The sequence below is a fragment of the Rhinolophus sinicus genome, linkage group LG09 (genome assembly GCF_036562045.2).
Source record: "Rhinolophus sinicus isolate RSC01 linkage group LG09, ASM3656204v1, whole genome shotgun sequence".
Taxonomy (NCBI): Eukaryota; Metazoa; Chordata; class Mammalia; order Chiroptera; family Rhinolophidae; genus Rhinolophus; species Rhinolophus sinicus.
The window spans coordinates 42518776-42542880 of NC_133758.1; the positions used below are offsets into that span (position 1 = coordinate 42518776).

Below are 24105 nucleotides of genomic sequence, written 5' to 3' on the forward strand. Positions count from 1 at the left end.
GAGGGTTTTTCCCTTATTTTCCATTTTCCTGTTATGTCTTGCCCATCCATTTTTAAAAAAATTTTTGTATGTAGTTGGTGGGCTTCAAATTTAGATTGTAGGTTTCATATTTGGGGATTTTAACATATTTAGATTTTTTTAAGTGCTTTTTTTTTTTTTTTGGCTAAAACTTAGCATGTATGCACATATTAAAATAAATGAAAGATATGTTTGAATTTTTTACATGAACACACCTCCACATAACAAGAATCTAGATCATGAAGCTGAACATTACCAGCAACCCAGAAGTCCCCCCTGTGCTTTCTTTTAGTCACTAAACCTCTTTCCCCTGAGTAACCATTGTTCTGACTTCTAACACCATAAATTAACTTTGCTTGTTTTCTAACTTTATATAAATGGAATCATGCAGTTAAATACTCTTTTGTGTCTGTTTTAATTTTATTCAACATTGTTTGTGAGGTTCATCCATATTGCTGTATGTGACAATCGTTTATTTCTCCTTGCTGTGTAATACTCCATTTATTTTATATGACCACTGCAATTAATCAACCATTCTGTGACAAATGGATATTCTGATTATTTCCATTTGGGGGCTATTATGAATATTGGTGTTACGAACTTTCTTGTACATATTCTTTTGGTAATTATACATGTGGTACCTGTTGGTATACACCTTGGAGTGGCAGAGCCATAGAGTGTATGTATACTTGGCTTTAAGTAAGTATTTCCAAGCATTTCAAAGTAGCTGTACCCATTTACATTCACCAGCAGTATATGATAGAATGCCAGTTGCCCCACATCCTCATCAAGGACAGTACTTATCCCAACTGAGTATTGTCAGTCTTGATGTTTTTTAGCCATTCTGGTGGTATGTGACAGTGTTCCCTTATGGGTTAATTTGTATTTCCCTGGTTATGATACCTGATATTTTGGGTATTTTCCTTCCACTATGTATTTATATATATTTCTGTATAGGAAGCTTTTTTGTTTTCATGTGTTGCACAGATAAGTTAGTTTCTTCCTAGCATATTTTTAAAAATAAAATAAATGAGGATATTTTATTTAACATGTCTTGCATGCAGTTATTAGGAATCTGTAATAAATTAAAATGTTTTCATTACTTTGTCTTGTTGGGAGTTGGTTTATATAAACTTTTATATGAAAAATTCAGTTTAATCTGAATTTACTATCTCTACAGATGTAAAAAAAAATTTATTATAAGTACAGGAAGAAGCATTTTTTTATAGTACTTTATCATTTACATCTTGCCACATTTATTTTATCTCTCTTCATACAAACACAGACTTTATATTTTTGCCCAGTCATGTGAAAGAAACTGGCAGGTGTTTCTTTCTCCTCTGTGAACATAATGCCATTATCGTGTGCGTGCTAGTGCTTGTAAGTAAAATTGTTTCATTGCTCTGTAGCAGACAAGTATTATCAGGTGCCCAAGATTTAATATTCATTGGTTCATTAAAGAACTACTTCAGAAACACTAAAATATGGGAAACAAGTAGAGTGAAGACTTCAGCAAGTACAAGTTAAACACTGAACTTTAAGAAGTACAAAACTTTCTTTGGTCTATCATGGCACTTTATCCATTTGCCTGCCAAATCCTAGGCCACTTTGAATCACAAAATAAGAAAATAGATTCTTACGTCTGAACTAGACTATAAAATAGTCTAGAATTATATGTTAAATTCTACATGTATTAGATTTGTGTGTTTGTTAAATACTTATGCATTAAAATTTTTTAAGGCATAAATAAAACATGTTATTTTAATGATAGTTACTAAATATGAGTTGCTACCATTGCATGTTGTGAGCCTCAGGTGGGTTAAAACTAAGCTTTGTTAGGGCACTTGGATTCCTTAGAACTTAGTTTTCTATAAAAATGAAGTTTAGCTCCATTAATTTAAGAGTAGCTAAATACTTTTAGAATGTCTGGCACGTAAAAAGGACTTAAATACTTGCCTTAATTAACTGAAGGGTCTCACTCTTAAGATGGTAGAAAAGCACTGAATAACGACTCAGCTCTGATTTTGGGACCAAGCCCAGTCTCCATCTCTTTGACCAAATGTGAAATGAAGATGCTCTTGAATTAACATTAACATTTTGGTTACTATATTATAGTTATTGTATGTACTACCAAGAAAAGAATTCTATCTGATCAGAACATTTAAAACTTTGTTTTTATCGTAATGGTCATGCTGAACAAAAAGACTTGTTTTAATAACCATGTAACTTTAACTTTTTTCTCACTTGATAGCTCGAATTACATCTTTACAAGAGGAGGTGAAGCATCTCAAATATAATCTCGAAAGAGTAGAAGAAGAAAGAAAAGAGGCTCAAGATATGCTTAATCATTCAGAAAAGGTACATGATTTAACATTACCAATTATGAGGTAGTATTACTGGTTACCAAATATTATAAGGTGGTTTTATAAAATAGCATTCATTTCTAATGTTTATATATTATGTTTCTAAAAGTTTTTATGATTGATTAATTGGTTGTGGGGGATGGGGTATGTGTCTTAGTTAGGGCTTTTTATTGTGTTATTTTTGTTTTTGCCCTTGAAGGGTATTAGTTGTTTTGTATTATCTGATCATCACAAATTGCTTTGGTTTGGAAACATGTTTTTCTACAGAATTTTTTTCCAATTTTTTTGTATATGGGTAACATGAATGTGCTGAACCTTATTACTACTAGCCTTACGAAGAAGGAAAACAAAGGATCAATATATAGACCATGTATACTTTTTCCATTTTGTTGGTAAGAGCGAAATAGAAAATGCATAAACTGGCCTTTACATGTAGAATTTTCTTAACAACGAAAAATGTCATTGGTTATCTGCTTGTCCCTACCTTGCTTTAAAACAAACAAACAAAAAGATTAAATAGATAATACACAGGTCTAGCTCTCACTTTTTTGATGCCTCCCTGAAATGTAGGATTCCTAGATCCTCAGATAAATGATGAGACAATCCACCAGTTATCTTATCCTTTGAACATGTTTTGTGACAATCAGAATAGTTTTGATGTCGAAGTCTGGTGTAGAAATACGATGAATGAAGATTAGAAGAAGCACCCAAACAGAAATGGAATACAATTTGATTTGGTCTTTTCATCAAAGCAACATAAATCTAGGTATAGATGCAAATGTAGATAGAGATAATTTAATTGTTTAAAAGAGCAGTAGCAACAATTTTTAAAGGAAGTGAAGAACTGTCTTATTATTTATTTCTAATTTTAGCAATGAACCCTCCTGAACATCACCACCACCACCACTACCTTGTCCTGCCATCAGCCATAGCTTAATGATTCAAATGGGAACTAGTAGGTTTGGAGGGGAGGGTAAGGAAAAAATGATACTTCGCTTTTTATTATATGTGCTTATTGAGATTTTAAAAGACATTACAGGCAATGTGAAATACACAAGAAAGTATCAAAAATAAACTTACATATTGAATAAAAATATTTAAGAAATATAATGTCACATTTCAGGCCAGTTGATTCATACATTATTTCCTGTGGAATATTAAATAATGTAAGATTTAATAATGTATCTTTTGAACAGTATTACATGATTTTCATTCTCATTTTACAGGAAAAGAATAATTTAGAGATAGATTTAAACTACAAGCTTAAATCATTACAACAACGGTTAGAACAAGAGGTAAATGAACATAAAGTAACCAAAGCTCGTTTAACTGACAAACATCAATCTATTGAAGAGGCAAAGTCTGTTGCAATGTATGGTAAGTGTCTGTGTTTATATTTTCTACATGATTAGTTTTTAAATAGTGCCTACAAAAAATTTTGATTTTTGATCAGAATTTCACTTTATAGTAGTATACATTCTTAAAAATCATAAATAGTGATCTAGGAAGAGGATATCTTCCCTTTTTTTTCTTTTTTTTTTTTGATAACTTCCTTTTTTTGAAATCACAATTTCACTTTCTAGTTCCCTCACTCTACTATCCTTTACTCCCTATAAAAGTCAGAGGAATCGCTCTTTTTTTCCCAGTTTCTCAGTTCTTTATTTTCTTCCCCAACCATTCTGGAACTTACTGTTTGTTAATTTATTTGCTTTCAATTTTTTCATTCCTTTGTATTTCCACTGTATTAGGTCTCTAAACACATCTCTAGATCAGAACAACCAGCCACTTTCTTCATCTCATAGAGTTCTTCAGATGGGCACTCACCCAATACATTATGTGCAACCACAGTTGAGCCATCAGTTTTTTTATATATCACTCATCAGTTCCTTCTCCCAGACTTTTATTTCTCTTCTCGAGCTTCCTATACCATTTCTTTGTTACTCCACTTTTAGGTGAATAGTTCTCTCATTTCAAAATGAAATTGTGAAAGCATAGTTGTGAGCTCCTCAAAATCTAGTTCTCTTATTTAATTAACCTAGCCTACTTCTTTACCCATCATCAGTATCTTCCCTCTCATCTTAGAGGAGGGTGATCCTCTCTTCCTGTCCAGGTTGTTATGTTCTTGCTGTACTCAGATCCAGTCTCTTTTTACCTCATCATAACTTATTATAGTAGTTCCCCCTTATTCATGGTTTTATTTTCCACGGTTTTAGTTACCCGTGGTCATCTGAGGTCCAAAAATATTAAATGGAAAATTCCAGAAATAATTCATAGATTTTAAATTGTGTGCTGTTCTGAGTAGTGTGATGAAATCTTGTGATGTCCCTCTCTATTTCACCAGCTCTTGAACCATCCCTTTGTCCAGTGTGTCCATGCTGTGTATGCTTCCTACCTGTTGGTCACGTAGCCTTCTGTCGCAATATTGCAGTGCTTATAGTAACCCTTATTTACTTGATAATGGCCCAAAGCGCAGGAGTAGTGATGCTGGCAGTTTGGATATGCCAAAGAGAAGCTGTAAAGTGCTTGTTACATATCTTGACAAGGTCAATAGTAGCCTAACGATGTTACATCACAATGCCTACCTATATCATTCACCTCACTTCATTTCACATCATCGCAAAAAGGGTGAGTAGAGTACAATAAGATATTTTGAGAGAGACAGAAGTCACAGTCACTTAACTTTTATTACAGTATATTGTTATAATTATTCTATTTTATTAGTTATTATTGTTAATCTCTTATTGTGCCTAATTTATAAATTAAACTTTATTATAGGTGATATGTATATATAGGAAAAAATATAGTACATGCAGGGTTTGGTACCATCTGTGGTTTTAGGCATCCCCTGGACGTCTTGGAATGTATCTCTGTGGATTAGGGGGGACTATTGTATCTCTTTTTCTCTTGTTCATCCTCAACCTTTTCTCCTCCACTGAATCCTTGATTGTTGTAAACATGTGCAAGTCTCTCCCACCTTAAAAAAAGGCAAACCCCGGCTGGCTTGATGGCTCAGTTGGTTAGAGCATGAGCTCTAACCAGGTTGCCAGTTCGATCCCACATGGGCCAGTGTTCTGCACCCTCCACAACTAGATTGAAGACAATGAGCCACCGCTGAACTGCTGGAGGAGCGGCCGGCCGGATGGCTCAGTTAAGTGTAGAGCGCAAGCTCTTAACCACAAAGTTGCCGGTTCAGTTCTGCACGGGATGGTGGGCTGCGCCCCCTGCAACTAAGATTGGAAAGGGTGACTGGACTTGGAGCTGATGAGCCCTGGAAAAATACACTCTTCCCCAATAAAAAAATGTTAAAAAAGACAAACCCTTGCTGCATCCTGCTGTCTTTACTAATTGCCACTGTTTTATTTATCCCTTTATACCCAAACTTCTAAAAAGAGTAATCTTCCTTTTCTTCACCTTCTACTCACTTCTTAACCTACTACAAGCTGGACTTGTTACTTGGCACCTTTAAATTCAGTTTGTTCAAGGAGAAACTTAGGATATTATCTGTCAAAACTTTTCTTACCCCCTATTGTCACTATTCTGGTTAATGGCTATATAGTTTTTATGAGGCCAGGCTTGGAATAAGACAAATCTATTTTGCCTCTTAGCCATTCTGTGACTAATGAAAAAAAATTAGATGAGAAAAATGCATGTAAAGTGCCTGTACCTGGAGAGCTTTTCGATAAATGGGAGATGTTATCATGGTTAAGGAGAGTGGTAGTTTCAATAGCCAGGAGCCCAAGCTAGAAATCTGGGAATCATTCAGGAGTTCTACTTCCAAATGATATATATAACCTAGTCCTCCTTTCCTATTCTCTTTTTTTTAATTAGTTTTTTTTTAAATATAGTCATCTTTTTTTTTTCCATTGTATTGGGGAATATTGAGGAACAGTGTGTTTCTCCAGGGCCCATCAGCTCCAAGTCGTTGTCCTTCAAACTAGTTGTGGAGGGCGCAGCTCAGCACCAAGTCCAGTCACTGTTGAACCATCAACCTTGTTGAGAGCTCACACTCTAACCAACTGATCCAGATCCATCCGCTGCCCCTCTGGAAGCTCAGCGACAGCTCATTGTCTTCTAGTTGTGGAGGGCGCAGCTCACTGGCCCATGTGGGAATCGAACCGGCAACCCTGTTGTTCAGAGCTCACACTCTAATCAACTGAGCCATCTGGCTGCCCCATTTCCTATTTTTCTTCTAGTTCATGATAACATCATCACTTTGCTTGATCTGTTACAATAGACAATTTTTACTCTACCAGGAGATGTGCTACTCATCAGTCTGTTCTCACTTAGGTCAGAATGATCTTTTTAAAATTCAAATCTCATTATGCTAGTCTTTCTTAAAATCCTTTTGTGGCTTTTCACTATTTACAAGGTATATATATCAAACTCCTCATGACATACAGAATCTTTGAATTAGCACTTAACCTATCTTTATAATCTTATTGCTTGTTATGTGTACCCCTTTCCTCAGCTATTGAACTACTTTTATCTCACATGTGTTAATTATTGAATGCCTGCTATAGGCCTGGCACAACTGAGAATATAGCAGAGAATAAGACTTACAAGAACTCTTTCTCACAGATTATATTCTGTTGGTGGAAATAGGCAAAAAAGCATATAAATTAAAATATGGAGAGATTGTAATCATTAATATAAATAAAATAACACACAATGTGATAGTTTCTAGGTAATACTACATTAGATGGTGTTCCAAGGAAAGACCTCTCTGAACTAATGATATTTGTGGTAAGAACTGAAAGTTGAAATGAATCAGGCATTAAAAAGAGTGGGAGGAAGTATATTCCAGGCAGATTTGATTGTAAGTTCAATACTCTTATTCTAAAAATGGTGGGAAGCCATTGTAGTGTTCTAAGCTATGCTGAGATGTGTAATTTAGGTTTTAAAAGACCACCCCTGCTGCTGTGTGGAGAATGCTTTTGAGAGATAACAGTTTAAAAAGGGAGATTAGCTACCGTGTTTCCCCGAAAATAAGACCTAGCCGGACAATCAGCTCTAATGCGTCTTTTGGAGCAAAAATTAATATAAGACCTGGTATACTATACTATAATACAATACAATATAATTAATATAATATAAAATATATAATATAATAAAATATAATACCAGGTCTTATATTAATTTTTGCTCCAAAAGACGCATTAGAGCTGATTGTCCGGCTAGGTCTTATTTTCGGGGAAACACGGTAGAAGTCTACAGGCTGTAGACATTGGTGGTAATAGAGCTGAAAAGATGTGGAGATCCAGAGGACAAGAGTTGGTGATAAATTGAATGGAACAAGGAAGAAGAAGGAATCAGGAAAGACTCAAGGTTTTAATTTTAACAACTGGATGGATGTTAATATATTTTGGCATTGAGATGACTGAGGTAGGAGTGATTTGGAATAGGAGGGAAATAAAGGTGTCTGTTTTAGATATGTTGACTTTGAAAAGCATATTTGATGTCTAGGTGGAGATGTCAAATAGTCAATTAATATATAAAGCTGATGCTCAGGGGCGTGGTATCCGTTTAGTGGTCATACACATGGAGCCATATGTAGACCCTGATGAAATCAGCAAAGGGAAGAATAAGGGCAGAAGAACAGAAGAATCATAATGGAGCCCGTAGGGAGTCTAACATTTGGGGGTCAGGTAGAAGAGGAGAAACCAATAAAGGAAACCAACAAAAGAAAGAACAGCCAAACGGGTAACAGGAAAACGAAGAGAGTATGATATTAGAATCTTGAAGAGTAAAGTATTGAAAAAATGAGGAAGTGGTTCAATATACTGAATTTTGTTAAGGTCAGTGAAGATGAAGAGATGGGTATTATGTGTCCTCTGAATTTTGCGGGATGGATGTCACTGGTTACCACATAAAAAGTAGTTTCAGTGGAAGAGTGGAGATAGAAGCCAAATTGGAGAGAGAGAAATGTATAGTATATGTGGCACTAGAGACAGTAAGTGTAGACAACTCTCAGAGGTTTGGCTGTGAACAGAGATGGGGCGGTAGCCAAAGAAGGATGTGTGATCAGTGGAGAATATTTTAGGAGGGGAGATAATAGATTAATGTGTTGATGGGAATGATTCAGTTGGGAGGAGGAAATTGTTGAGTCAGAAAGAGATGAAATAATTGAAGGAAGAAAGTCCAGAACAGAAGTGGATGAATTTATGTTTGGTTAGAGACATGGGAATAAGGTGATGATGTATTGGTGCAGCTAAGTTTGTAGGTTTGGGAGGAAAGATGGGGAAATTCCATTCAAACGGTTTCCATTTTGTCACCTAGAGGACAGTGTCTGAGTGGGGGAAAGCAGACTTAACAAGTTGGAATATTGTTGGTGCAATTTACTAGTTGTAGGAGCATGGAAAAATTGACCTTTCAGAACCTTAGTTACCATATCTCAAAGAAGGAGCCTCACTGTATGTAGGTGTTATACTACACGAAATCTTGTTTATCTGAGTTGCATAAATTAGAATTCCTATCATAGCCTAAGTCTCTTGAAACTTTTCCAGAACAATACAAGGTGTAGATTAATAACCACAACCTTATTTTCCTGCTTTTATCCGAACTATCTCTATTTTTCTTCTTATATTCCACTTTTTTTTTCCAGCTATGCTTTCACCTTCTGGTCTGAAAATGGCTCTGAATAATCTCTTACATCATTGGGCAAAGGCTGGATTTAGAAGGTTTTATTTTATTACTATTATATTTTATAACTTTCTTTAGAGATCCCACTACATAAATCATTCAATTAACATTAGGACTTCTATAATGAATAGCTTTTTTAGAATCCCAGGATAAAAACAGGAGGGATTTTTTGGCAGCAGTTTGTCTTATACAGCCCATGAAAATGAAAAATATTAAGTCTCTTTAAATGTATGTTTGAACTTTTTTTTTCACAGAGATGGAAAAAAAGCTGAAGGAAGAGAGAGAAGCTCGAGAGAAGGCTGAAAATAGAGTTGTTCAGATTGAGAAACAGTGTTCCATGCTAGATGTTGATCTGAAACAATCTCAGCAGAAGCTTGAGCATTTGACTGAAAATAAAGAAAGGATGGAGGATGAAGTAAGAGAAATAGACAGTACTGACTTTTTTCATCTTATAAAAGAGAAATAATCCTGAGCTATGACTGAAAAGCCATTATCTATCATTTAAACAGTATTGGGGAAATTTGAATGAAAATAACCTATGTGTATCTATGTTCACTGCTATATGGTCACCACTATATCCCTAGCTCCTAAAATTTTCATCTTCAAATAGTTATTGAACATTCACACTAGAGGGTCTATGCCATTTTGCACTGTGATAGTACAGCTGTGTAGAAGTGTCATAGCTCCTCCCCTGAAGAAAGTGACCGTCTGCTTAAAAACAAAACAAAACAAAATCCTGCCTTTATTGTAAAGTATCCTGTAATCTCAAAAGGAGCATTGCTGACAGATTTCAAACACGTGTTAAACTGCAGAGCTTTGACTGGCTTAGATTGATAGAAAGCACAGGATACACATTCACAAAACAATAAAAAGACAGAATGACATATCTTTGTGGTTACTGTATGTATTTTAGAAATTATTTATAAGATTAAAGTAATTAGTCCATATATGTAAATTAGAGAATGGAGAAAAAAGAGCAGAATAATCAGGAAAGACTTCACAAAGGAGGGATGGAATGTTACCATTATTTTATAGGTTGAGGAAGACCTTAAAAGTTAATAGTTTGAAAGTCAGAAGCCTGAGTTGGTGGAGGGAACATTATCAGTGAAGATAGCAATAGAAGAGTGATTACTGAGTGCTTAAGAAGATAGGTAAATGAGAAACAAAAGAGACTTCGTCTGACCAATGAAGAAGAGACATGTTGATTCGTAATGGGAGAAACTTGGAACCTAAGTATTGATAGTCTTTTAAACTTAAAATGGGAGCTCTAAGTGAAAACACTCTTTTAGGGAAATTAATCTGATAGTAGTATATAGAATGGTCTAGAAAGAAGAGAGATTAGAGATATTTATTAGAGCCAGCATGCAGGAAGAATGTATGTTGAAAATTTGAAAGACAATATTCAGCTATTTAAAAAATACAATTTTTTAACATCGTGTTATCTGCCTGTTTCTGTGCTAGGAGTTGGGGTACTGAATAATATAGGTATGGTCTTGACTTTTGTGGAAGTTGCAGTCCAGAGGGAAAGACAGATATTAAAATAGTAATTACAACATGACATAATTTAAAAGAGAAAGTACTGAGTGCTGTAGGAGTGTTATGACTAATCCCATCTAGGAGTTTTATGACTAATCCCATCTAGGAGTTAAGGGAGGCCTCACTCAACTTTGGAGGGTTGTAGACTAGACAGAGCACAAACCCTTACAAATGAACAGGTGAATTGAAATATCCCCTCCTCCAAAATGGTTTTTATACTCACCTTCTACTTCAGATTTCCAAGCAGGTGGGGGTAAAAAGAAACCTGATTTTTTCCCCCTGAGATCTCATATCTGAAGTTTGGGAATTAATTTGACTTAATGGTAAATTCTACAGTAATAAACACATAGAACAATGGAAACTTTTTAGAATACTGATATTCTCTATTTGTATAAGGCATTATAATGTACTTGAGATTTGATTAGTATTCTTTCAAATAATGTCTAATAAATTTCAAGAGATTTAAGATCCCAATTATTCTTCTCATTCATAGGTTAAGAATCTTACCTTGCAACTGGAACAAGAATCAAATAAGCGACTGTTGTTACAAAATGAATTGAAGACTCAAGCATTTGAGGCAGACAATTTAAAAGGTCAAGAAAAGCAGATGAAACAGGAAATAAATACTTTATTGGAAGCAAAGAGATTATTAGAATTTGAGTTAGCTCAGCTTACAAAGTAAGTCTCAAAAATAACATTGTTGATTTCTATTTGCGTTCAGCATTGCTTATTTGTTTTATATTTTGTGTGTGTATAGATTACATACTTAGAGTTTGTAAAAGGAAGATTTAGAAAAAAGCATTTAGAAACAATAATTTACTTGCAAAGCAAGTTTGCAAGGGAGTTCGGGCTTTGGAAGGACAGGCTCACTTAATAAATAAATACATGTTTAAAGGAAGAAAAAGGAAGATTATCACAACTACGTTTTTACAGTAAGTCTTTATGGTGGAAAAAACACAATTTTCTCATGATTTTCATATCCACAGAAGTCATCTTTTTTCACACTAGAATTATAAAACCAAGGGATAACCTTCTTTTTAGTAAGAATTCAGTACCTTACAGGAAATGTTCAAGGTTTATTTTATAGAGAATAGAATTAGACATGATGACCCTGTGTTTGTTTGTTTTGTTTGTTCTTTTGGCTCATCTCAGAATGCATAGTGCCTTTTTTCTCCTCCTACTCTGAGATGTGATGTACCCACTTACTTGAAATGAAGACAAAGCATGATGTCAGTATTACTTTGAGAATTTGTGTAAGGACGTGCTTCAGAAATTTAATTTCAAAGATGGGTATATCTTATGCCAAGTCATGTGTTTTTATTTCCTCCAAATTGTTATAATAGCTTCATTTGCCAGCTTCATTTACAGCACAGTAAGTTTTGGAAAAAATTGTCAGTTTTGATTTTATTGGATTTATATTGGTGAAATTCTTTTCCCCTTTTAGAGCCACTGTTTTCAGCCAGTAATGCTTTATAGTTTTCTTCTCCCAAAATAATTTTAACTCAGCATTCAACGAACATTTATTGTGTACCTTCTATCGATGGTATTCCTTATTAGATGCTGAAAATACAAAGCTATTAATGCATAGTTATGAAAACATAGCTGCAGATGGAATTGTTCATCCTTGAAAATCTGTGTCTATCAGTTGTATCATGTCTTTCTGCAACTGTTCCTCTCAGTGTAAGTTGTTTCTATGTGTGTGTTAAATACATGTAGCTGTCTCTGTTCCACCACCTTTGTCAGTTCTTGCCTCCCTTCTTATTCCTTACCTGATGAGTGATTTCCACACCACTCCCCTTGTGCTTAATTGGCCATAAAATATAGTACTGAGTTATTCTTATTATGTGTTAAATATTTTCATGTCCTCTGTTTTTAAAGGTTTACACTATATAAGACATTGTAAATGTATCCCTAAGAATGCTTTTCTCTACAAAAATTTACCAAAGAAATCATTTTTATTTTTGCAATTTGGATTAATCCATAATTAATCGTCTTCTGAAAGTAGAAAAGTGTTTCATCTGCTTTGCGTGGTCTCATTTTATAAGGAGCGAAATGGAAATAGTATGGCCTAACCAAATATAATTAGTAAATACTGCATAATGAAGTATGAATTTCAAAAACAAAGGTCATTTTAGTAAACCTTTTTATTCTAGCAACTTTAAACAACAAAGAATAATATAAAGTCTACTATAAATAGGAGCATTTGTTTACTATTTTCTCTTTTATCTGAAGACAATATAGAGGAAATGAAGGACAGATGCGGGAACTTCAAGATCAGCTTGAAGCTGAGCAGTATTTCTCGGTGAGAATCATTTTTAACATATACACTGTTTCAAAGCCTGACTTAAAAGAAGGTATTGAGATTTTTAATGTGAACTGATTCTTTTTCAAATGACTGTGAAGTGGTTTTCTCCCTGTTTATATTGTCATTTCTACATTTTATGTCTGAATCTGAGTTCATAATCTTTTAAGTTGTAAAGAAATGACCACTTTTGTGCAAATATTTCCAGAATTGCTGTTAAACTAGAGCTACATGTGAGACTTTGGTAAGGGTTCTGTCTGCATGATAGCAAGCTCGGGTGGTTTAGAGTGCCAGTATTATCATGTGTGGTTTGTGTATACACATTACAGTAGCCTGCATACATCCATTTGTAGGTAAAACTACATACAGGTGTAAGTATAACTATTGTTCAAGAGCTTTTTTCTGTTTTAGCTCTGCATTTTATGCATCTATTTTGCTTTTTCTCCATAAAAATCACTCTCTTATTTGTTACAGGCCAAGTTATTTTCACTACTACTATTGATGAGCATTTATAGCTAATGCTTTGAAGTTTTATTGAAGCCTCTGAATTTTTTTGTTTCTTTTGGTTGCCAAGCTTGTGCTCTACCATTTAAACTTAACGTTCTCTAGTTGCTCCATTGCTGTTAACACTGGCGGTCACCCTTCCCACGAGCCTTGTGTAGTGTGATTAAATGTATACAGTTCAGGTTGTGCTGGTCGACATGCCCTAGAAATCAGTAGTGAACAGTATTGGAAGTAATAGTTTCCCCAGTAAAAAAAAATTCTGAATACCATTAAAGCTATATAGATTTTTCACATGATTTAGACTTCCATGCTCTGTTTTGCTCATCTCCTAATAAACAGGGTGACTTGCTATTTTTTTGTCTCTTTATTTCTTGGCTTATTAGACCATTACTGGAGTTATGTTTTTAAATTTTTTAAAAAGTCAGTATTATTGAAAAAACCTTTCCCTGCGTGTAGATCAATCTTATATGTTCAAAGTGTCCTGTAATACCATGCACATTTTCTTGGCCACAGACTTCCATAGAGTAATTATCTAGTACCTCCAGACTTTGGGATGCCTGTCACATGACTTTTGGTGGTTCTTATGGATTCTTGATTGTGCCTCTATAAAAACAATATAAAACCTGACTTTGTGTCTGTCTTAGTTCTGATTTATTCCATTGCTTTTGAGGATTGGGTTAGATATTGTTAAATATGATACGTTATTATGAGCCAAATTTAACATTTTCTTTAATTTAGGCTTTCAAATCAGATTTCTTTTTATTTCTTCACCGATTACATACATAAATTTTAGTATTTGGAGTCAGACAAAAGAGAGATGAGATTGTTTCCTAAAGGCAAAACGGATTATTTTATGTTAGAAATTGTACACCCTTGAACTAGATAGAGCAAGCCATCCCTCTTCTTTCATTTGCAATCCCATAAAAATGTATGTATTTTTCCTCTAAAAAGTTCTATTTCTTAGCGGGATAATTAAGTGTACAGTATAAAATTTGTTCACAACTATTTACTGGTCCTTCCTTACTTTTTTCAAATATTTTATAGTAAAAAGGATAGTTAATTTTAGAAAAGAAAGAAAGAATCTTCAGAACTGAAAGTTTATTCAGACCCCAGCACCTAACACAATGTGGGTCTAATACTTGTTAAATATTTATTGATGAAGTTGGCAAAAGCTTAGTGAATTTTGTAAGAACCATTGTTCTAAGTATACGTTATTTATATGTTAACAGAACACTTGATAAATCTTTGTGGCTATTACTCCATCCCACCCTTCCAAAAGAGAAGTGGTTTCTCAAATATTATTCACTTCAGGAATTGATCTAACGTTTAAATAAGTAGTGCTTGCTAAGTTTCTTTATAATATTTTTCCCAAATCAACATAATTTTAATATGCTTTTGAGGTATAATTTCTATATAATTAATTGTGCCCGTTTTAAGTATATGTCGATAAGTTTTGACAAATGTGTATACTGTGTGTCCACACCACAATCAACACAGAAAACATTTCCTTGACCATAAAAAATTCCCTGGTGGCCCTTTGCAGTCAGTCTTCCCCACCCTCCTCTATCTGCAGGCAGCCACTGATTTGCTTTGTTCAATATTAATTATTTTCACCTGTTCTAGAATTTCATATACATGGAATCCTTCAGTATATACTCTTCAGCGCCTGGTTTCTTTAACTTAGCTTAATATTTTTTAGATTTATTTTGTTGTATATATCAGTATTGCATTCCTTTTTATTGCTGCTACAGATACACCACAATTTAAAAAATTTGTTGATGGATATCTGGGTTGTTCTAGTTTGAAGCTATGATGAATAGAGCTGCAATAAAAATGTGCATTTAAGACTTTGTGTGGATATATACTTGCATTTTTCTTTGGTAAATACTTGAGAGTGGAATTGTTGGAGCATATGATAGTTGTTTAACTTTATAAGAAACTACCAAACTGTTTATTAACCCACCAAAAACATTTATTTCTTCTTATCACCTGTTTTGCAGACACTTTATAAAACCCAGGTAAAGGAACTTAAGGAAGAAATTGAAGAAAAAAACAGAGAAAATTTAAAGAAAATACAGGAACTACAAAATGAGAGGTATGTTCATTTTACTTTAGTGCAAGAATCAGTGCTACAACAAAGCATTCTTAAATGAAAAGTTTAAAGATAGAAAGATGTGCCATATTCTGATGGCAGTGGTATAGCAAATCTTAATGAGTTAATTCAGAACCAGTCAAACTAGATTTAGGCTAAAGTTTACCTTTATGGTGAAGAAATAATTTGTTATTAATACATTAACACTACAAATTATACAGATTCACTAAACTGTGACAGCAAATTTTCAAGGGTCTCTCAATCTTCAAACACCTATTTGTATATAAATAGTTCATGCTGTATTCTCAAGTCATGATTTTGTTATATAAATGTATTTAAAGTCTTCCTTTTAGTATTATTATGCAGGTTAATTTCCATTGCTTGTGTGCTTAGAACCTTAAAAGGAGACCTTAAGGTCTCTTAAGCTACTTAAGTGTGCCAACTTCTCATAGCTAGATAGTGTCAGAACAGACACTGTAACTCGTTTTCCTTTAAACACCTTTTAAAGAAATAACATTTTTTTAAACTTTTGTTGAAGCAAACAAATACATAAACTAACAAAACATGTACAGTATTATGAATTATATGACAAATATCATAACTACCACCCATGAAAGAGATGGAACTTTGCTCTCCACCTCACAATTCTACTAATTATACCTCCTTCCCTCCGCACCACAAGAGTAATCACTGTCCTAACACTTATTTGTTGAAAGAACTGGATCATTTGTCTTACACAGTTTTCCTCAGTTGTGATTTTGTTGATTCTGTTTCCATAGTTAATTGAACATTTTCATCGTCTTTTTGTCTTTTCTGCAAAATGGTTACATCTAGAGCTGTGCTGTCCAATATGGTAGTCACATATAGCCATTTATATTTAAACTTTAATCCATTTAAATAAAATAAAACCTTTAGTTCATTAGATGCACTAGCTACATTTTAAGTGGTTAATAGTCACATATAGTTAGTGTCTACCACATTGGACAGCACGGGTGTAGAACATTTCATCATTATAGAAAGTTTAATTGGACATCCCTAATCTGGAGGCTTAATCAGATTCAGATGGGTTTTTAGAGGGGAGAAGACTGCCTCATATATAACTTTGTAAAGTCTGGTTGCCTGTTGTGTTGTTAGCAACCACTGACGCTCAATTCTTAGAGCCTTAATATATTAGGTAGAGTCTAACGTAGGTACAAAACTACATTTCCAGGTTAGTCTGTGTGACAGTGATAGACTCCTATTGTAGATTATAATCTGTTGCCTATCATTTGTATGGTATCTATGGTGTAATATGCAATCCCAGGTTGTGTGCATTCACTGTGATGGGGGCACCCAATCCACTACATACTATTGTTTCCAAAGGTTGGTATGTTTGCCCTTGTTTGATCTCTCTAAGAGAAATATATTGATCATTGCTATTGTGCTAACTACTGTACCTCATGCCAGTGATATAATTATCAGTAAATTATGGTTCTTACCTTCAGGTACTTCAGAATCTAGGCTGGAGAAAGATAAAAATTAAGGTAGATAGCTGTGACAAAGTGATGTGGGAGCATATTGAAAGGTTATACCTCATCTTATGTGGGATTCAGAAAACATTTCCCAGGTGACAACTAAGGAAAAGAAGAATTCACCAGGGGATAGAATATGAGGAAGAGGAAAATATAGGTAAATGCAGTCTGTAATTTGGATAACAGCAGATGGTTTAGTTAGGGAGACAGTTGGTGACACATAATGCTAGAGAGGTAAACCTGTGTTCATGCTAAAGAGTTTGGAGTTATCAAACATTGAAGAGTGGAAAGTTTTGTTTTTGTTATACTCTGTTGTGTATCCACATCATCTAGATCAAGGCCTTGCAAAGAATATAGTATTCAATAAATGAGAGAGAGAGAGAGAGAGAGAGAGAGAGAGAGAGAAGAGAAGAGAGAAGAGAAGAGAAGAGAAGGGAAGGGGGAAGGGAAGGAGAAGAAAGGAAGAAAGAAACGTCTATGCTGGAAATTGACAAGGCGATGTTTTAGAAAGCTTCACTCTTTAGCGTGGAGAGTGGATTAAAGTGAGGCAAAGCTGGGTGGATACAGGGAGTCCAATTATACAGCCATTGGAATAATCTAGATGTCAAATTATAATGGAAGTTGGCAGTAAAAGGAAAGGCAACTGCATGAAAAAAGTAGGAAATAGAAGCAGTAGGACTTACAGATTTGGGGGACTGGTGGTAAAAGTTAGAGAAAATTTCAGGTCGACTCTCAAGTTTCTGACCAAGGTAATTGGGTTGATGGTAGTAGCGCTGGTCCCTAAGTTAAGGAATGCCAAGTCTATGAGATGAGAGGAGACAACATATTTCCATTTCAGACCTTTCTATAGTCATTACTATTGTTATATAAACATACCAGTAAATATTTCCTTAAAAAATAACCGTCTTTTAACTGCGTATCCTCTTCTACCTACTGTCCCATTTTTCTGCTTCCTTTTGTAGCAAAATTCCTGAAAACTGACATGCCATTTCTCTTTTCCCATTCCCTTGAGCTCATTCCAGGCAGATATTTGCACTCATCACTGTACTAAAATAAGCCTTCTCAAAGTCACTGGTGACTTCCTAAAGCTAAAGACAATAGTTCTCAGTCCTTATCTTACTTAACAGCAGTAGTTGACATAGTTCATTCTCTCTCGACAAATTTTTTCACTTGGCTTTTGTGACATCACACAATATTTTCTTTTTTTTTTTTTTTTTTTTTTGAACTGGCTACTCTTTCTCAACCTTCTTTGCTCCTTTGTCCCTTTCCATCTCTGAGACCTTTAAAGTTTGGAAGGCCCAAGGGATCACTCTACTTGTTCTCATCCAGCCTCACAGCTTTAAATAGCATCAGTGTACAAGTATATTCTCCCCTGAATTCCAGGCTTATATATCCAGTTGTCTATTTGACAACTCCACCTGAGTGTTTAATAGGCATCTCATATGTAACATGTCCAGAAAAAATTCCTGATTCCCTCACCTTGCCAACCTGCTCCTCCATCTTTCCTATTTCAGTATTGGCAATTCTATTATTCCCAGTTATTTAAGTCAAAAATTTGGAGTCATCCTAGACTTCTTTTTCTCTTATATTCTGCATGCAATCCATCAATAGATCCTCGTAACTATAACTAAAAAATATATCCAGACTGTAATCAGTTCTCACCACTTACAGCATTTACCAGTCTGATCCAAACTGTCATCATTTCCAATCTTGATTACTTCAGTACTTTCATAACTGGTAATCTTGCTTCTGCCATTGACCCCCAACTGTCTGAAATTAATACAGCAGCCAGAATTTTAAAAACGGAACAGTCAGAGTAAAAGCCAAAGTCCCTGTATTGTTTTAGAAAGTTTTATATGTCTGTTCTTCACCTTCCCACACCCTTTCTCTTACTGTGTCTTTCACAACTTTCCCCCATCTCTCACTCTGCTCACATTAGCTTTCTTTAGACCAACGTTAGGGTATTTGTAATTATTATAGATGGCTCCTCTGCCTAAACACTGTATTCCTAGGTACCTACATGGATCACTGTCTTACTTGCTTCCTATTTCTTCTCAAATGTCATTTTATCAGAGGCCTCCCTGATCACCCTATATAAAATAGTGACTCCTTTTTTATGTAGTGACCACATTCTTCCTTTTTTTTTTTTTTAATCGTTCTGTATAGCTTACTATATATTGTTCATTCTAATATCTTCTTTCATTTTTCTCTATGGGACTCTGTGTATTACTTCATTTTTAAAAATTGTCTCATCACCCCACTAATGTATGCCTCCTGAGGTCAGGTACTTTGTTACTGCTGCATGCCTTAATTTCTAGAGCAGTGTTTGGCACATATACTTAGCATTCACATATTTATTGGATAAATGAATGAATATCTTTTTTTCTTTTTCTTTTATAGTTATTATATGTCTCTCTCTTTAGGCCTGAGACAGAAAATTCTATTTGCCTCGCTCCCTTAGTAGAAAATAGATAGAAGGTATTCACTTGGCAAACATTTATTGAGCCTAATGTATACAGGGGGTACAGTCATGATCAGGTTAACTTAATGAAGAGAGGCTCTCTGGGAAGAAAGAGCCGGCAAGGCAAAGGCAAACTGGAGTGATCTGGTCTTGATCTGAATGTCAGTTCTGAAAAGCCTTAAAGTATAATTCACAAACGATTCCTAGAATCGTTTATAGTAGTTTGCAAATCTATTTATAAGTCTTTATAATCTCATTGAATTTCAGAGCTGGAAGGGACCTCAAGAATAATTTTGTTTAACGCTCTCATTTTACAGATTTGATTAAATTGAGCTCCAGGAAGTGTAAGGAACTTGCCCAATATCTCTCCACAGTTAGTGTTAGAATAGGGATAAGGGTTTAAATCTAGCCTCGTGATTTACAGGGCAGTGACTTTTCCCCTATGCCATACTGCCTTCCATTCCAAATCCACAACGGATTCCTTTTCAAAAGTAGACTGCTTACCATTGCTTTATTACCTTTTCTTAGTTAAGCACAGAGCAGATACAAGGTTAAAGAGCTCTTTTATAGTTTTTCAAAGTGAGAGCTTATATTTATAGAAAGTTGGTAATGGATTCAAAGTTTATTTTAACCACTAAAAAACTTAATTCTTTTTCTCATTTAAATATAATTGTGTTTTTAAGCATATGGTTAAGTTGGAAGAATGAACTCAATTTGTTCTATTGCAGAGAAACTCTTGCTACTCAATTGGATCTAGCAGAAACAAAAGCTGAGTCTGAGCAGTTGGCTCGAGGGCTTTTGGAAGAACAGTACTTTGAATTGACCCAAGAAAGCAAGAAAGCTGCTTCTAGAAATAGACAAGAGATTACAGATAAAGATCATGCTGTTACTCGGGTAAGTGTGATAGTCAGGTAAGTTATATGACTAAAATTAATTTAAATCAAAATAGGTCACATCTTAAAGTTTAGGGTGTGTGTGTGTGTGTATGCATATTTACTTATATACAGTGAGTGGTCAATCTGTATTCATGTATAAAATAGTTTGTATGATCCAAAATAGTTGTTAAGGATTGAAATTTTATTCAATGTATTGGGTTTTCCCCCTTCTGGCTGTAGATCTTAACATATTTTATGCAAATAAATATTTAATTTAAATTTATTTGTTGTGTTATCTTAATACATTGCAACTTATTTTTATGGCCAGAATTCTGTAAAATTCAGAGAAGCTATTTGGGGATATCTACAAATACATTATAGAAAAACCAGTTACTACAAACAGTTACCTGTTCCTGAAATTTATACTATAAATAGACCATGGGGCTAGAAAGGGGAGTTAGATTTTTCTTCTTTTGAAGCCACCATAAAGTGCTATGATTCAAATACCAGCTTTGTCCCTAAGAAGTTACAGTTTTGACAGTTTGCTTTAACTTCTCCAAGCCTTAGATGCTTCATCTGTAATTTTCAGTCTAGTTTTCTTTCCATTACATTTTTCTTCCTTTTATTCATATGTATATATGTGTATATGTACACGCGCAAACATATTCTCTGAAATAATTTTTGGAAGATACCAGTTGTTTTTAAATATTTTATTTTAATTATAACCACATAAACTGGAAACCAGGCATTTTTATAGTTAAGCAGTGTCAGACGTGTTCTCACCTATGGAAAAAGCAAAGTATTTTTTATAAAGGTTATTGCAATAAATGGGAGACTAGCAAAGAGACTATAGCTTAAACCTTTGTGTGCTTTGTTTAGCTTGAAGAAATGAACAGCATGCTAACCAAAGATACTGAATTATTAAGAAAAGAAAATGAAGAGCTAACTGATAAAATGAGAAAGGCAGAAGAAGGTATGTAGGGTTTTTATTTTTTTTAATCATGTTAAATCAGCTCAGTAAATTTTTGCTAATTATGTTGTGCGTTAAGTTTTGGAAATATTTGTTTTCATATGTTAAATAACTTCTATAGCCTTAAGAATTTTCCTTTTTTCTTTTTTTTAAATTTTTATTGGGGAGTATGTTTTTTGAGGACCCATCAGCTCCATGTCAAGTTCTTGTTTTCAGTCTAGTTGTGGGGGGCGCAGCTCACTGGCCTATGTGGGAATTGAACTGGCGATCTTGGTGTTATGAGCACTGCGCTCTAACCACTGAGCCGGCCACCCACCCAAGAATTTTCTTAATAGAACTTAAATATTCTCACCCCCCAAAAAAATAAATGAGGTAAATATGTGAGTTGATGGATGTGTTAATTAACTTGATGGGGGAGAAGAGAATCCTTTCACAATGGGCATATATGTATGTATATATGAAATCATTACCTTGTATACTTTAAATATCTTACAGTTTTGTCAATTATACCTCAATAAAGATGAAAAAATTATCTTGAAGAAGTTACTAAAAGTTCCTTTGTAGTATATGCTAATTTAAATAAAGACATTGCTAATTTGGAATGCAAAAATTAATGCCATGCAATAACATTTTATATAATTTGTTCACAGAATATAAATTGAAGAAGGAGGAGGAGATCAGTAATCTTAAGGCTGCCTTTGAAAAGAATATCAATACAGAACGAACTCTTAAAACACAGGTATACATGTGCTCAGCCTTTTCTATAAGTTTGTATTTGAGTATTGTATATTCAGAAGTTAATATTTGCTCTTTGTGTACTTTTTCTTAAAAGTGAGGTTATAAGATTCAAGCTGTTCATTGGAACAAATAATGTAATAGTCTTTCTTCACTAAATAGAGAAGACATTCAGGAAACAGGATTTCAACTGAGTTAAGAAAGCTAGTTTGTCTAGTTGTTTGACTAGTAAGAATGTGTTTTATATTGTATAGAAGACCTGTAATTGACAATAGCATAACTTAGTGAAAAGATAAAATACTTGATTGAAGCCGAGAAAGAAAAATTGGGAATAAGACAAATTATAGGAGTGGCTGTATTATTTTGCTTTGTATTAATGATGCAGCTAGATCAGATTTTTTTACACTAAAACTTGGTATCTTGTCATTTTACTAAGTTACCAATAGTTTAAATTCTTCATAAGGTACTATGTAGAATAAATATCTTCTATGTTTTATTAAATGATTATAACAGATTCCTTATTACCATTCCACTCTACGTGTCAGTAATCCTTCATGTTAGAACTAGAGTAATCTTTCAAAAATGCACTTAATACCTGTTGAAAATTCTTCAATGGAGGTCTTACTTACTTTTATACCAAAAGAGAGACAATGAAGAAAAAGATTGACATTTATTACATAAAAATGTCGGTCTGTAGAGCCCAAAACAGCATAACTTGAAAGAAAACAAACTAGGAAGAATGTTTACAGCAAATGTAGATAAATATAAAAACCATCTGCAAATCAAAAAACCATTCAATAGGAAAAAAAAAAAGTAAGGGACATTTAAGAGAAAAAGAAACACTAAAGATTTTTTTAAAACTTAACCACAATAATAAATAGAAATTAAAACAATAATGAGGTATCTTTTTGACAGTTTAATGGACAGATTTAAATGAGATAAAATATTTAGCTTTGGCAAGAACATGGGGAAAGTTTATTCGTATACTTTTTGAGTGAGTAAACTATAAGAGCAATTTAACCAAATAAAGCATTTTAATGTGCATATTCTTTGATCTAGTAATTGTGCCTTTAGAAATTTATGCTATAAAAATACTTCCATATAAATGCTCAAAAGAAATACATACAAATATAATTACTGCAACATTTTCAACAGTGAAAAAATAAAAATAACCCAACCATCCATCAATGTACTATTGATAAATCATGATACATCCATACAGTGGAATGCAAAGGAGCCATTAAAAATAAATGAAGTAGATTTACATGTAATGGCATGGGGAAATAATATTTCCATGATATATGAAATAGTATTAAATTAAAAAAAGCATGTTGCTGCATAATGTACAGCATGATTCCATTTTTAAATTTAAATACATATTTAACCTACTTATATATGAGTATATAGGGAAATGTCTAGAAGGATATATACACTCAGAAATTTAGAGAAAAGAGAAGGCTTTAGCTGAGGTGGTCTTTGAGGAGTGATATGTCAAGTACTTTTCACTTTTTTTATAATATATCTCTGTATTTGATTTTTCTTGTAATTAGTATGGTAGAGTTACTATTAGAAAAATACCAAATATGCATTTATAAGTTCAATGAAGTAAGCTTTTACTGCATTAAGAAAAATATGTTCAAGTGTTCCTCATCCTAGATGAGACCTAATCTACATGGAAATAATAGTGGTTAGGGCTTTTTTCTGTCTTAATGGAAAATCTGGCTTTTTTTTTTTAAACATTAATACAGAACACGCGTACCCTGACTTACGTTTTATAGTTTCTGTAGCTATTTCACATGCTTTTACCAGTTCTGACTCGTTTTGAATATATTTTTTCCTTCTGACAAAAAGTGTTAGCCTCAACTATGTTTACATTTCTTTTCACTTTCAAAAGGACCCCTCAATATGGCCTACTCAGGTGCCTTGTCCCCTTACTTTTCTTACTTGTCCAAAGGAAAAAAATTATGTTGGGCTTTTTTGCCTGTGTACTGTTTACTCTTACTATAATGCCATCCTCCTCTCCTATCCACTCCTTCATATCATTTTTTTGCTTATCCAACTTCTATTTGTTTCTTAAGAAACGTGTAATCACACATGTT

General features: G+C 33.9%; 1 protein-coding gene across 4 annotated transcripts in view; it reads left to right on the forward strand.

Annotated features, from left to right (window-relative positions):
* The window catches only part of ROCK1 (Rho associated coiled-coil containing protein kinase 1), a 142554-nt gene that overhangs the window by 101241 nt on the left and 17208 nt on the right, over positions 1-24105 (forward strand). For all 4 annotated transcript variants that reach the window (XR_002138132.2, XM_019741229.2, XM_019741232.2 and 1 more), the window contains exons 17-25: positions 2270-2376; positions 3608-3758; positions 9275-9435; positions 11050-11234; positions 12789-12858; positions 15363-15457; positions 20155-20320; positions 21181-21274; positions 21922-22010. Coding sequence is in view for 3 of the 4 variants with exons in the window: in XM_019741229.2 (XP_019596788.1) it covers positions 2270-2376; positions 3608-3758; positions 9275-9435; positions 11050-11234; positions 12789-12858; positions 15363-15457; positions 20155-20320; positions 21181-21274; positions 21922-22010 (1118 nt within the window). In the remaining variant the exon portion in view is untranslated. The remainder of the gene's footprint in view (positions 1-2269; positions 2377-3607; positions 3759-9274; positions 9436-11049; positions 11235-12788; positions 12859-15362; positions 15458-20154; positions 20321-21180; positions 21275-21921; positions 22011-24105) is intronic.